This window comes from Vulpes lagopus, chromosome 3 (genome assembly GCF_018345385.1).
Source record: "Vulpes lagopus strain Blue_001 chromosome 3, ASM1834538v1, whole genome shotgun sequence".
NCBI classification, from domain to species: domain Eukaryota; kingdom Metazoa; phylum Chordata; class Mammalia; order Carnivora; family Canidae; genus Vulpes; species Vulpes lagopus.
This window is the reverse complement of record NC_054826.1, coordinates 97988475-98004035: the sequence shown is the minus strand read 5'-3', so window position 1 is coordinate 98004035 and position 15561 is coordinate 97988475. Positions and strand designations below refer to the sequence as shown.

Sequence of the window (15561 nt, the reverse complement as noted above, 5' to 3'; positions counted from 1 at the left end):
CACTTTGTAATAGAACTCGAAGTCTGGAATTGTGATGCCATCAGTTTTGGTTTTCTTTTTCAACATTCCTTTGGCCATTCGGGCTCTTTTCTAGTTCCATACAAATTTTAGGATTATTTGTTCCAGCTCTGTGAAAAATGTCGATGGTATTTTGATAGGGATTGCACTGAATGTATAGATTGACCTAGGTAGCACAGACATTTTAACAATATTTATTCTTCCAATACAATCCATGGAAGATTTATCCATTTCTTTGTGTCTTCCCCAGTTTTTTTCATGAATGTCTGTAGTTGTTAGAGTACAGATCCTTTGCCTCTTTGGTTAGATTTATTCCTAGTTATCGTATGATTTTGGGTGCAGTTGTCAATGGGACCAATTCCTTAATTTCTCTTTCTTCAGTGTCAGTGTATAGAAATGCAACTGATTTCTGACATTGATTTTATATCCTGCCACTTTGCTGAATTGCTCTATGAATTTTAGCAATTTTGGAGTGGAGTCTTTTGGGTTTTCCATATAGAGTATCATGTCATCTGCAAAGAGGGAGAGTTTAACTTCTTCTTTGCCAATTTGAATGCCTTTTATTTCTTTTTGTTGTCTGATTACTGAGGCTAGGACTTCTAGTCCTATGTTGAACAGCAATGGTGATAGTGGACATCCCTGCTATGTTCATGATCTTAGGGGAAAAGTTCTCAGCTTTTCTCTATTAAGAATGATACTCACTGGGGGCTCTTTGTAGATGGCTTTTATGATACTGAGGTGTGTTTCCTCTATCCCTACACTATGAAGACTTTTTTTTCACTATGAAGACTTTTAATAAAAAATGGATGCTGTACTTTGTCAAATGCTTTCTCTGCATCTATTGAGAGGATCATATGGTTCTTGTATTTTCTTTTATTAATGTAACATATCACATTGATTGATTTGTGAGTGTTAAACCACTCTTGCAGTCTAGGAATAAATTCCACTTGGTCGTAGTGAATAATCCTTTTTTTTTTTAAATTTTTATTTATTATTTTTATTTATTTATGATAGTCACAGAGAGAGAGAGAGGCAGAGACACAGGCAGAGGGAGAAGCAGGCTCCATGCACCGGGAGTCCGATGTGGGATTCGATCCCGGGTTTCCAGGATCGCGCCCTGGGCCAAAGGCAGGCGCCAAACCGCTGCGCCACCCAGGGATCCCGTGAATAATCCTTTTAATGTACTGTTGGATCCTATTGGCTAGTATCTTGGTATTTTGGCATCCATGTTCATCAGGGATGTTTTCCTTCCATTTCTATTTTTTGAGACAGCTTCAGTAGAATAGATATTATTTCTTCTTTAAATATTTAGTAGAATTCCCCTGGACTCTTGGGCCTGGACTCTTGTTTGTTGGGAGGTTTTTTATTACTGCTTCAATTTCCTTGCTGGTTACGGTCTGTTCAGGTTTTCTATTTCTTCCTGTTTCAGTTTTGGTAGTTTATGCATCTCTATGAATACATCCATTTCTTCCAGATTGCTTAATTTGTTGGCATATAGTTGCTCATAATATCTCTTATTATTGTTTCTCTTATTGTTGTATTTCTTCGCTGTTGGTTGTGATTTCTTCTCTTTCATTCATGATTTTATTTGTTTGGGTCCTTTCTCTTTTCTTTTTGATAAGTCTGGCTGGAGGTTTATCAATCTTATTAATTCTTTCAAAGAACCAGCTCTTAGTTTCATTCATCTGTTCTACTGTTCTTTTGGTTTCTATTTTATTGATTTCTGCTCTAATCTTTATTAATTGTCTTCTCCTGTTGGGTTTAGGCTTTATTTGCTGTTGTTTCTCCAGCTCCTTTAAGTGTAAGGTTAGCTTGTGTATTTGAAACTTCTCTTATTTCTTGAGAAAAGCTTGTATTGCCATATACTTCCCTCTTAGGACTTCCTTTGCTGCATCCTAAAGGTTTTTTTTTAAAAGATTTTATTAATTTTTTCATGACAGAGAGAGAGAGAGAGAGAGAGAGAGGCAGAAGCAGGCTCCATGCGGGGAGCCTGACGCGGGACTCGATCCCGGGACTCCAGGATCATGCTCCGGGCCAAAGGCAGGTGCTAAACCACTGAGCCACCCAGAGATCCCCCTAGAGGTTTTGAACAGTGTATTTTCATTTTCATTTGCTTCTATGAATTTTTAAATTCTTTAATTTCTTGGTTGGCCCATTCATTCTTTAGTAGGATGCTCTTTAGTCTCCATGTATTTGAATTCTTTCAAATTTCCTCTTGTTTTAATTAATTAACTAATTAATTAATTTTGTATATTTTTTATTGGAGTTCAGTTTACCAAAATATAGTAAACAACCAGTGCTCCTCCTGTCAAGTGCCCCTCTCAGTGCCTGTCACCCAGTCACCCCATCCCTCTGCCCACCTCCCCTTCCACTACCCCTTGTTCATTTCCCAGAGTTAGGAGTCTCTCATGTTCTGTCACCCTCTCTGATTTTTCACATTCATTTTCTCTCCTTTCCTCTATAATCCCTTTCACTATTTTTATATTCCCCCTGTGATTAAGTTCCAGTTTCAAAGCATTGTGGTCTGAAAATAGGCAGGAATGATCCCAATCTTTTGGCACTGGTTGAAACCCGATTTGTGACCCTGTATGTGAACTCTTCTGGAGACTGTTCCACGTGCACTTGAGAAGAATGAGTATTCTGTTGCTTTAGGGTGAAATGTTCTGAATATATCTGTGAAATCCATCTGGTCCAGTGTGTCATTCAAAGCCCTTGTTTCTTTGTTGATCTTCATCTTAGATAATCTGTCCGTTGCAGAGTGGGGAGGAAACAAATACCACATAGAGCAATCTGGTGCAGATTACTTAGCCTGGCCCCCTGGAAAGGGTGGTGCAATTCTGCCTTGGGCAAAGACATTTGAGAACCAACACAACCAGCTCTTCTGCCAGAATATCAGCAGGAACATCCAGCCAAGACCAAGTTTACCAATCACTGAAAACTGCAAAAATCCAGCACTAGGGAATGAAGCATATAGAATTCATGGGTCTTTTCCTTCCCATGATTCTTTAGTCTTTCAATTTTAATTTTTTTCTCTTTCCCTTTTCAACCAATTTCTTATTTCATCAACTCTTTTTAAAAAATCTTTTTAAATTTTCATTTCATTTTGCAGTTATATTCTATCCTTTCATTGTATTTAATTTTTTTTACATATATAAATTTTTCTTTTATTAAAATTTTGGGATCTAATTTTCTAACAAATGGACCAAAATACACACAGGATCCAGTGTATTGCGCTATTCTGTTCAACTGTCTGATTGATTTATATATATATATATATATACACACACACACATTTATATATGTATATATATGTATATATATGTAAAAATTATATGTATGTATATGTACATATATATATATACACTCACATTATATATATAATTTTTAAAAAACTTTTATTTTTCAGTTTTGAGTCCATTCTGATTTGTTTAGTGTATATTTCTCTGGGGTTGTTGTTGCCATTTTAGTATTTTGTTCTCCTGTTCTTCTCTGGACTGAGTGACAAGATGGAAAAACTCACCTTAAAAAAGAACAAGAGGGCTTCCGGGAGAGGGTTGCGTGGGAGAGGAAGGTCGCGAGTAGGGCCTCTTGCTGCTCAGGAAATGTCTTCCCTTTCAGAATATGCCTTGTGCATGACTTGTCTGAGCGCCCGGCTGTTCGATGAAATTGCCAGGCCTACTGACTCCAAATCAATGAAAGTGGTGAAACTGTTTAGCAAGCAGCCTTTGGCCAAGAGGAAGGAGACTTATGACTGGTATCCAAATCACAATACTTATTTTGCACTCATTGGGGATACTACATTTCCTTGGCCTCTATAGAGATGAGCATCAGGACTTCAAGGATGAGCAGCTGCGTCTCAGGAAGCTTCGTGGCAAAGGAAAACCTAGGAAAGGAGAAGGGAAAAGAGCCACAAAAAAGAAATAGTGCTGGTCCATCAGAAGAGAAAAGTTCTTCCTCAGCAGCTGACCACAGAAGAAGGTGTATTTATCTTTCTACTTGCTGGAGGAGTGTGAGCTTCTGAGACTGAAGAGTATTTGGAGGAACATGATCATTTCTGTGTTGAAGTCCAATTCAGTCGAGTTGTAACTGGTTCCTTGGACACTTTCTAATTCTGCAAAGTTATTCTGGCTTTGGTTTTATACTGTGAGGTTTACCTCTTTCTCTGGAGAAATGAATGCATAGGTGGTTGAAGACAGACTCATTTGGGGTGGGAATGGAAGGTTGGGCTCATGGGAGGAGACTCGTTAAATGAGCATCGTTTCATCTCCCCAGGATCCCATTACACCAGCCCTTACCTCTGCCATCCCTCTGGCCCTTCAACCACTGTCTCCACCACCAAGCTCACAAAGTTTCTGAACCGTCCACGTCTCCTTGGAGAGTAGTATCTACTGAGCTAGATTTGGGGGAAAGGCTGTACCTGCTAAGAGAGTACTGAGTGTACACTACCTGCTGTACATAAGGTACTGGGGCCCTAGTAATACCATGGTTAGCAAGAGAAAACAGTCCCTACCTCATGGAACTTTGAGGCTTGTGTGAAAGATTAATATCATTACATAAATAAAATTGTTTAAATGCTACAGAGGATCCCTAGGTGGCTCAGCAATTTAGCGCCTGCCTTTGGCCCAGGGTGTCATCCTGGAGTCCGAGGATCAAGTCCCACATCAGGCTCCCTGCATGGAGCCTCTTCTCCCTCTGCCTGTGTCTCTGCCTCTCTCTCTTTCTCTCTAGCTCTGTCTCTCATGAATAAATAAATAAAATCTTTAAAAAAAAAAAAAAGAACAAGAGGCAGTACTGACTGCCAGGGACCTAATCATTATGGATATAAGTAAGATATTGGAACTAGATTTCAGAATAATGATTATAAAGATAGTAGCTGGGCTTGAAAAAAGCATAGAAGGCACTTTCTAGAGAATCCCTTTCTGGAGAAATAAAAGAATTAAAATCTAATCAAGTCAAAATAAAAAAGGCTATTAATGAGATGCAATAAAAAATGGAGACTCTTGTTGGACCCTGGCTCACGGGTGCCAACGTGTCCCGGCGGACGCCCCAGAGACTCAGACCCCAGACAGGCAGATGCAATTAGCAAGAGGGTTTATTGGACGTTTGCGCAAACGGGCTCTCCGCCTCCGAAGAGGAAGAGAGCCCCGATTAGCAGTTACAGGCATCTTTTAAAGGCAAAAAGACCGCTTAAAGGCAAAGAAACCGGGGGAGTAGCATAGCATCCAGGTTATTGATTTCTCAACATGAACCTGTTCAGGGACATTTCAGTCAGGGCGTGGGGGGGGAATGGTTTTCTTATCTTGGACAACCAGAATATTTTTTGTTGCTTAAATTCCAGGGAGGTGCAGGGATGGGCTGCCTCTGGATTAGGGCTGGTCCTACTCACAAGGGGGGGCAGGGGTTCTTCACTCTTAACTACTAGGATAAATGAGGCACAAGAGAGAATTAGTGATATAGAAGACAAAATGATGGAGAATAAAGAAGCAGAGGAAAAGAGAGATGAACAACTACTGGATCATGAGGGGAGAATCTGAGAGATAAGTGATGCCATAAAGCATAACAATATTATAATAATTGAGTTCCCAAAAGAAGAGGAAAGAGGGGAGCAGAAGGTATACTGGAGCAAATTATAGTGGAGAACTTCCCTAATCTGGGGAAGGAAACAGTCATCCAAACCCAGGAGGCACAGAGAACTGCCTCAAAATCAATAAAAATAGATCAACACCCTGACATATAATATATAATAGTGAAACTTGCAAATCTCAGAGACAAAGAGAAAATCCTGAAAGCAGCTCCGGGGAAAAGAGATCTGTAACCTACAAGGATAGAAACATTAGACTGGCAGCAGATCTATCCATAGAGACCTGGCAGGCCAGAAATGATTGGCATGATATATTCAGTGTGTTAAATGAGAGGAATATGCAGCCAAGAATATTTTATCCCGCTAGCATGTCATTCAAAATAGGAGAGATAAAGATCTTCCAGGACAAACAGAAACTAAAAGAATTTGTGATCACCAAACCAGCCCTACAAGAAATATTAAATGGGATCCTTTAATTGAAGAGAGAGCCCAAAAGTAACATAGATCAGAAAGGAACAGAGAGACAATATACAGAAACAGTGACTTTACAGGTAATACAATGGCACTAAATATCTTTCAATAGTTACTCTGCATGTAAATGGGCTAAATTACCCAATCAAAAGACACAGGATATCAGATTGGATAAAAAAGCAACACCCATTGATATGCTGTTGCAAGAGACTATTTTATTTTATTATTTTATTTTATTTTTAAAAGATTATTCGTGAGAGACACACAGAGAGGCAGGGACATAGGCAGAGGGAGAAGGATAGGCAAGGATCGCAATGTGGGACTCCATCCCAGGGCCTCAGGATCATGCCCCGAGCCAAGCCAAAGGCAGATGCTCAACCACTGGGCCACCCAGGTGCCCCACAAGAGAATCATTTTAGACACAAAGACACTTCCAGATTTAAAGTGAGGGGGTAGAAAACCATTTACCATGCTGACAGACATCAAAAGAAAGCTGGGATGGCAATCCTTATATCAGACAAATTAGATTTTAAGCCAAAGACGAATAAGAGATGAGGAAGGACACTATATCATAATTAATGGGGCCTATCCAACAAGAAGATCTAATAGTTGTAAATAATCCCTTAGCATGGGAGCCCCCAATTATATAAGCCAATTAATAGCAAAATTAAACATATTGATAATACTTTAATATTTTTAATATACCTCAGTTTATCTTTTAATAATGCTTCTCAACAGTGATTCTACAGTATTCTTTGAAGCCCATTTAACATCAAAATCACCTGGGGAACTTGTTTAAAATGTATTTGTGGATGGAGTGCTTGTCCACAGGGAATCTTCATTTTATGCAACCCCTCAGGTGATAATAATGTACATAAATTCCAGGAATGATAGCTCTATTGTGGGGAAGATGTGGCTTCACCAGAGTACTCATTCCAACATTGGAACGTGTCCTGAAGTAGGAAGGAATAGCAAGGCATGACCTTCCATAGCAAAGTATTATTTGAATGATTGAAGCCACAGCACAGGAATTTCTTCAGCAATAGAGGATACTTACATCTTAATCTCTTCACTAGAAAAATAGTTTGATTTTGATTTTTTTTGGTCAGAAATCCACTCACTACTTTGTCTCAGCACTCACCATGATACCCAGCTTAATAAATGTGCTTAATACAGATTTCCTTAATGAATCTGTAGTGGCCATCCACCCACCTCCCGCCCCAATTTTCTTGGTCGCCATTGCTTTACTTCACTTTTATGTCTCCATAATGGGTAAGGTGGTTGAAGCACTTTCCTCTGGGCATCCCAAGGGTGCAGTTTAACAGAAAAATGCTTCAGTTGTGATGTAGATGAGGTTGTGCTTATCTCTGACTAGGTGCTGGGCTGGGTGTGAAGAGCGCAGCAAAGCAGGTGTGATGCAGCTGAGAGAGTCTGAGTGTCACAGAGGATTTGTTAGGAACTCTTTATTTTTATTTTTTTAAAAGATTTATTTATTCATGAGAGACACACAGAGGCAGAGACAGGCAGAGGGAGAAGCAGGCTCCCCATGGAGCAGGGAGCCTGATGTGGGATTCAATCCCAGGACCCCAGGATCATGACCTGAGCCAAAGGCAGATGCTCAACCATTGAGACACCCAGGCACCCCTCATTAGGAACTCTTTAACAGAACCATATCTGTAAGTTGTTCTGAGATCTGTGTCCATAAAAGATCTTTAAGAGTATCCTTTTTTAAGTAAACTGGTAAGTCTTTGTTCTATAGAACTATAGAGGAGGACTTGGAAAGTATCAAGGACATTGATGGAGAGACCACTGAAATGATACAGAAGAGTTTGGGAAAGAATACAGCTTCTGTGACAGAATCAGTCCTGATCCAGAAGTTGAGTTCAGCAGTAGACTGGATTCTGGATAGTTTAGATCTCTATCCAAGAAAAAAACCTTTTCCTTTTCCTTTCTTTTGAATGAGGTGTTTCCTCTTATTTTACCTTGGCTTCTTAGTAAAATATCTTAAGGTATCATTCTTTCTTGCCTGACCAAAGTAAAGGGATGTCTTGATTTTTTGAAGGAAAAAGATCAGGGAGAGGAAGATAAGGGAGGGAAGGAGTGAGTGCAGGGCCGTTTGTAGATTTGACTGTTACTTTGTTGGGAGAAGCCATCACAAAGGATATTGTGTCCTTTGTTATACAGAGATAGCAAAAATAACTCTTCTTATCCTTCTCACCCCCTGGATCTTTTCTCCATATTTAATTTAATTTAATATAATTTAATATAATTTAATTTAATTTTAATTCCAATGAGTTAACATACAGTGTTATATTAGTTTCAGGTATACAATATAGTGATTCAACTATTCCCTACAAAAATGCAGAATGCTTTATGAATTTGTGTGTCATCCTTGCACAGGGACCATGCTAATCTTCTCTGTATTATTCCACTTTTAGTATAAGCACTGTTTAAGCAAGCACACTTATCCAAACTGTTCCATTGTCCCATCTAACTTATTTGTTTACTGGGAGCTGACCCTGGGTGCCATCAAAGGGGAGATCCATTCCTAGACCTCCACTTGTATAGACCATATCATGGTCAGAATAACTCCATTCATACAGAACACACTGATACTTTATCTCAACATTGGATCTTTACTCCATGTATTATATCCTTGCATTTCATTTTCCTTTCCTAATTTAGTAAGTGTAACAGCAAAAAAGAAAAAAAAAAAGAATTAGATTAACCTCAAACTAGAGACAGATAGCAAAAGACGTGCAACTTTTCACTGAAGATGTATAACAGAGATCTCAAAAAATTTTTTTATCTCTTAGTTTGGATGTGGAGAAATTGGAATACCTGTACACATTTGGTGGGAATATAAAATGTGAAAAGTACTTTGCAAGACAATTTGGTGGCTCCTCAAAAAATTAAGACTAGAGTTATCATTATGACACAGCAAATTTACTTCTGAATATAGACCCCCAAAGAACTGGAAGCAGGGACTCAAAGAAATATTTGTGTACCCATGTTCATAGCAGTGTTAATTCACAATAGTCAAAAGGTGGAGGCAAGCTGTGTCCATCAGTGGATGAGTGGATAAACAAAAAGTGGTCTAATCATACAATGGGTTATTCAGCCTTAAAAAGGGAGTAAATTTTGCCATGCTACAGCATAGATGAACCATGAAAATATTGTGCTAAGTGAAATAAAAAGGCAAGTGCTGTGTGATTCCACTTACATGGAATTCAAGGTCATAGAGAGAGAAAGTAGAAGGGTGTTTGCCAGGGGCTGGGTGCAAAAGGAATGGGAAGTTAGTGTTTAATGGATATAGAGTTTCAGTTTTGGAAAATGAGTTTTTTTTTTAAGATTTTATTTATTCATGAGAGACAGAGGGAGGGAGAGAGATAGGCAGAGGGAAAAGCAGGCTCCTCGCAGGGAGCCTGATATGAGACTTGAACCCGACCCCAGGATCAATGCTCTGAGCCAAAGGCAGATGCTCCACCACTGAGCCACCCAGGCATCCTGGAAAATGAAGAGTTCTATGGATGGATGGTTGTGTGGCTGCACAATAATGTTAATGTGCTTAATGCCACTGAACTGGACATCTTAAATGTTTAAGATGATAAATTTTATATTATCTATATATTTTACCACTAATAAAAAAAGGCTGAAAAATGTGCATTGGCTTTATCAACTTGGAGAATCATTGGTGAAAATGGTGAGAGCTGTTTCAGTCACATAGTGGTGGGGAAGCCAGGAGGCTTTGAATTCCCTCATTAGTTCTAACTCACAATACAACTACTCACTTGAAGATCAAGTAGACATCTCAATCTTATCACAAAACCCAACTCCTTGTTTTCTCTCTACCATTCAAACGTCTTTTTTTTTTCTCCTTGTCTTATTAGATAGATCTTGCACCTCCTCAGTTGCTCAGGCCAAAAAGCCTAGAACCCTTTCTCTCACACCCCAAATCCAAACCATCAGTGAATTCCATCAGTTCTATTTCAAACCACACACAGTCTAGCAGCATTTTACTATCTCCAGCACTTTAGGTCCAAGCCACCATATTCTCTCTTGGACTACTTCAGCAGGGAGTTGCCTCTATTCTTTCTACTCTATAGCCTCTTCACCGTATAAGAACCAGACAGACAATCTTTAGGAAATATAAATAAGATGCTGTCACTTCTCTCTTCAGAAATTTCCAAAGGCGTTTCTTCTTGGAGTAAAAGCCAAAGACCTTATTTATAGCTAACAGTTCTTCCTGGAGCACGTTAGTCAACATGCCAAGAATGCTCCCTCTTAGGGACTGTGCTCTTGTTCTCTGTGCCTGAGCCTGTTTTCTCAAGACGTTTTACAACTTTCTCTCTTCATGTGAGTTTCTGTTTTGAGAGACCTTTCCCAACTACCTGTGATATTTTTAAAACATGTCTGCAAATTCTCTGACATTCTTCCCATCAAGAATTGAAGTCTTAAAAAAAAAAAAAGAATTGAAGTCTGATTCCTTTCCTCTTGAATATTGTCTGGCCTTGGTGACTCACTTTTAACAAATAAAATATGAAGGCAGTGATGCTGTGTTACTCATCAGGCTACATCATGAAAAGCAGTACTTGGGATACTTGCCCTTGGGTTAGAACCATCATGCTGTGAGGAAGCCCATGTCACACAGATAGGCCACACATAGATACTCCAGCAATGACAGCCCTCACTGTGGTCCTCACTGACAGCTAACATCAACCGTTAGATATGTGAATGGGGAATCCTTTTTTAAACATTTTTAATAAATTAATTTTTTATTGGTGTTCAATTTACCAATATACAGAATAACACCCAGTGCTCTGAACGGGGAATCCTTCAAGATAACTCCAACCTAACCCTGTTTGTCTATAACTACATTATAGACTCTGAAGGAGCATTGCTGAGCTCAACTCAGTCACTCCCAGAAATATGAGAGATAAAATAAATGTTTGCTGTTATTTTTTAAAAACTGTTTTAACTAATGTTTACTGAGTATCTACTAGTTATTACAGGCCTTTTATATACAAGAACTTGCTTAACCTCTGTAATAGCCCTGGTTAGATAAGCATTATTTATTTTTTTATTGTTTTATTATATTTTTATTTTCAGTAGGCTCCACACCCAACATAGGGCTTGAACTCTCGACCCTGAGATTAAGCATCATACATTTCATTGGCTGAGTCAGCCAGGTGCCAATGATGGCTGTTATTTTAAGCTACTAAGTTTGGGTGGTTTGTTTCTGCACAACAGCCACTTGAAGCACCACCCTGCAACAATTACACTCCTTATCAATTGCTTGTCCCCAACCTGGATATGATTTTCTTTATAGTACTTGGAGCTTTCTGACGTATTATATGTATATTTGTTCTTTTTTTTTTTTTTTCTATTCTTCTCCCCATGCCCTGGAACATCAGCAACATGAAAGTAGAAACTTTGTTTTTGTTTGCTGATATATTCCCAGGGCCTAGAATATTGTACTCAATACAGAGTTGTCATTTGAGCTCAAAATGTATGTGTTAAGTGAATGTAGCTGTGGCCCTCTGATGTGGAAAAGGCATCCAGGGTGAACAAGAAGGTATTGATGTTAAAAGATTATATGTGACTTGGAAAATGTTGTATAGGAAATATTTATTATTCTCATTATTCTTTTTCTTTTTTTTCAAAGTTAGGGGTCTTTATTCAGACAGTAAAGCACAGCAAAGTGGGAGAGCTATGCTGTCTCCATGGCAACAGAAAGTCTTATAAATGTAAGGTCCTTGGCTTTTATCAGGCAGACTCTTCCTGGATCAGGAGAAACATATTTTAACTTGATGTATTCTCATTATTCTTGAAGATATTTCCACTTTACTACCAGTCGTACTTAATAATGCTATTTTTAAAATGTAGAAAATAAAACTTTTTCTTTTTTTTTAATTTCTTAAACACTTTATTTTTTTAAATTGAAACTAATGTTCTGGTATGTTTATGGGATTGGGTTTATGCTGCCAAGTCTGTGAGGGTGATTGATGTCAACTTTTCTTCACATAATTTTTACAGGTTTGAGGTGAGATTTTGCTATTACTGTGGTTTTATGATCAGAGACCCAGGAAAGCCTATATCTGGCCCTGCCAATCATCCCAACTCCTGAAGGCTCCCAAGGAAACAATATGCTCAAAGAACAATAGCAAACTTTGAGCCAGAGAGCCACGTTGTTAGTGTCTGAGTCACACCAGTTACCTCAATTGTGGACTCATTGGTCAAAGGTGAGCTGGAAAATAGTCTAGGCCTACTCACTTCCCAGTCTCAGCCCCAAATCTGAATTGAGGATCTCTGTCAGGCATGGTGTGTAGAGGAAGAGGGGTGACTGGGCTCAAAATGGGGACTCCAAGCAGACTATGAATAGAAGAGGACTAACCGGAGCAGGCAGAAGGAAGGAGGCTTCATCTCTGGTTGCTGACCCTTTAGGGCACACTGCCCTTCATAAAATATGCACCAGTGAACTCTTCAGGCTCTGACCTGGTAGTTCTTTTTCCTTGGAGGGGGAGGGGGAGACATAAAAGGTATTGGTTAAGACTAAGTCATGGAGAGAAAGGACAGAAGTGTTCTTTCTCCAGTGTATGATGCCATGTCATGGTCATCATAAGCATCTATTAGCAGGATACTTTTATTAAGTCATTATTCTAAACCCAGCACTGTGATAGAGTCTTCTGAAGATGAGTTTCTTAAGATGAATAAGACCTTCTATAAAATCTAAAAAGGACCCAATCAATGTCCATGGTGGCCAGACTGTGGAAGGAGACTCGGTGCCCATCGAAAGATGAATGGATAAAGAAGATGTGGTCTATATACACAATGGAATATTACTCAGCCATTAGAAACAACGAATACCCACCATTTGCTTTGACATGGATGGAACTGGAGGGTATTATGCTGAGTGAAGTAAGTCAGTTGGAGAAGGACAATCATTATATGGTTTCACTCATAAGGGGATTATAAAAAAAAATGGGGAAAGGGTGACAGAACATGAGAGACTCCTAACTCTGGGAAATGAACAAGGGGTAGTGGAAGGGGAGGCGGGGGTATGGGGTGACTGGGTGATGGGCACTGAGGGGGTCACTTGACAGGATGAGCACTGGGTGTTATGTTGGCAAATTGAACTCCAATAAAAAAAATATACAAAAAAAAAAAAAAAAAAAAAAAAAAGGACCCAACCATCCTGCTTGGAGTGGAGTTGTGGTGAACATGAATCATGCAAAGCCAGGTATGAAAAGGGTTGCACAGAGTTAGAATTATATGGCATTCCAGGGGAGAGAAAATTCTCTCTCTCTTAGCTGGGGAGATGTGAGATGGCTTCATGAAGGACATGGTATTTTATCTGATCTTGAAGGACACCTAGAATTTTGATAGAAATGGGCAAGTTGGGCATGCTGGAACCACAAAAGTAGAGACTGAAAAAATAGTGTTTGGTAGAATGGTGAATTTCAGATGGACTGGAGTCAAATGTCCAGTCACTATGGGGCCAGTACTAGTGACCAGTGGTTAGGACTTTCTGTGTAATGTTCTTTCAAGCTCTACCATACCCTTTGCTGCCTGCTTAGATGTTCAGGTGAGGTATAGCTGCAGGCATTCCTGATGCAAGTACCTGGAGTATGGAACACCACCCAGTAGCATCCAAGGCCAAGAATGGGATAGCTTTGAGGACAATCAAATCTGTCCTCAGAACTAGATTCAACCCAGAATGTGGAGATGGTGGTTGAGGAAGTGGGGGTGTAGCACAGGAGTTTAGAAATTGGGATGCATGAGGGTTAAGGATTTGTGGAACTGGGGGTGCATGGGGCTCCCAGAGGGCATCCCTTTGGCACAGGCTATCAGCACATGCACAGATTCCTATGAGTTCACCTTTCTCACATGAGCCTTCTCCAGCAGGTCTGCAGATAAAGCTAATTTGCATCTGTTAAGTGTTTCTGTCTTTAAGGGAGAGTTTATGTCCCTCGGCAGTCTGTTGGGGGGCCAAGAAGGGACTTGCAAATTATTTATGGAGTGATGAGAGGACTCCCTGGCCATGGAGACCCAGGACAATGAGGTCTGTGTTCTTCCAGCCTTCTGTATGTGGAGCCTGTCCCTGGCTCATCCCCTTCCCAGCACAAAAGTCCTGAGAGGAGTCTTTGCTGTCACAGCCCACAGGATAAAGTCTTCACTCCAAATAGTTTTCTTAGAGCTCCCTTCATGTCCTTGTTCCTCAGGCAGTAGATGAAGGGGTTCAGCATGGGTGTGACCACCATATACATCACTGAAGCCAGTGAATCCTTGTTAGCTAAGTGGGAGGATGAGGGATTCAGGTAGACCCCTGTGATGGTCCCATAGAAGAGGAGGACTACCGTGAGATGAGAGCCACAAGTGGAAAAGGCCTTTTGTTTGCTCTGGGCAGATGGGACTTTGAGCACAGCAGACACAATGTGGATGTAGGACACAAGAATGCTGAGAAAAGGAATGAGGACAATCAAGCCCCCCACCAGCAGAATCATGAGCTGGTTGAGCTGGGTGTTAGAACAGGAGAGCTGGAGCAGGGGAATGAGGTCACAAAAGAAGTAAGGGATGATGTTGCTGGCACAGAACTCCAGCCGAGCCATGAGGGCAGTGTGTAGCAGAGAGTGGAGATTGGCAATGAGCCAGGAGCTCCCCAGCATCAGGGCACAGATTTGCAGACTCATCATAGTGGAGTAGTGCAGGGGGTGGCAGATGGCCACGTAGCGGTCATAAGCCATTGCTGTCAGGAGAAAGTTGTCCATGTTGGCAAGCAAAATGCAGAAGTAGATCTGGGCTAAGCAGCCGCCATAAGAAATGGACTGGGTCTTCATCTGGATATTCACAAGCATCTTGGGGACAGTGGCAGAGATGAAGCAGAAATCCACCAGGGAAAGGTTGCTGAGGAAGAAGTACATAGGTGTGTGGAGGAGGGAGTCAGAGCCAATGGCCAGGATGATGAGCAAGTTCCCTGCTGCCCCAACCAGGTACATGACAAGGAAGAGCCCAAAGATCAACTCTTGCCTTTCAGGCTGGCTGGAGAGCCCTAGGAGGATGAACTCAGAGACACTCGTGTGGTTTTCTCCCTCCATGATTGGCTGGTCCTGCTGGGAGATCCAGAACAGGCACAGGCTATAAGGAATAGGGGATGGCACCCATGCCTCCCTCCTTCCCTCATACAACCCCTTAACTCACATCTGGCCAACTCACATCTCTTTGTTCATTTGGTGTAAACTCCAAAGAAGGCTCTCCACCTACCAAAGGAAAAGCTTTGACCAGGGAGTCTTATGGCCCCAACAGACCCAAAGTCAGGGTTTTAATTATTTCACTACCAAAATGCTGCTGATCTAAAATCTGCAGAGCCCCATCTGACATCCTTCTAAGGAGAATCCTTGTGACATATGGCCAGGTACTCAGTGGTACCAACAAACAAGGAGTGCTTTGGGTTTTTTGCCCTCCAAACTTATGTCATGCTCTCATCTTTTGAT

General features: G+C 40.5%; 1 protein-coding gene, 1 non-coding gene and 1 pseudogene across 2 annotated transcripts; 1 reads left to right on the top strand and 2 right to left on the bottom strand.

The window, feature by feature from the left end:
• The first annotated feature begins 3505 nt into the window (after positions 1-3505).
• LOC121487817 lies at positions 3506-4595 on the top strand (annotated as a pseudogene).
• A 3830-nt stretch (positions 4596-8425) lies between these two features.
• On the bottom strand, positions 8426-8532 carry LOC121488455. The gene has a single exon (XR_005987083.1). It is a non-coding gene; the product is annotated as a U6 spliceosomal RNA (small nuclear RNA).
• Positions 8533-13251: 4719 nt separating this feature from the next.
• Positions 13252-15211, bottom strand: LOC121488004 (olfactory receptor 1F12-like). Its single transcript, XM_041750197.1, has one exon. The coding sequence runs from the start codon at positions 15163-15165 to the stop codon at positions 14221-14223; it is 945 nt and encodes a 314-aa protein (XP_041606131.1). The 5' UTR covers positions 15166-15211; the 3' UTR covers positions 13252-14220.
• Between the last annotated feature and the right edge of the window lie 350 nt (positions 15212-15561).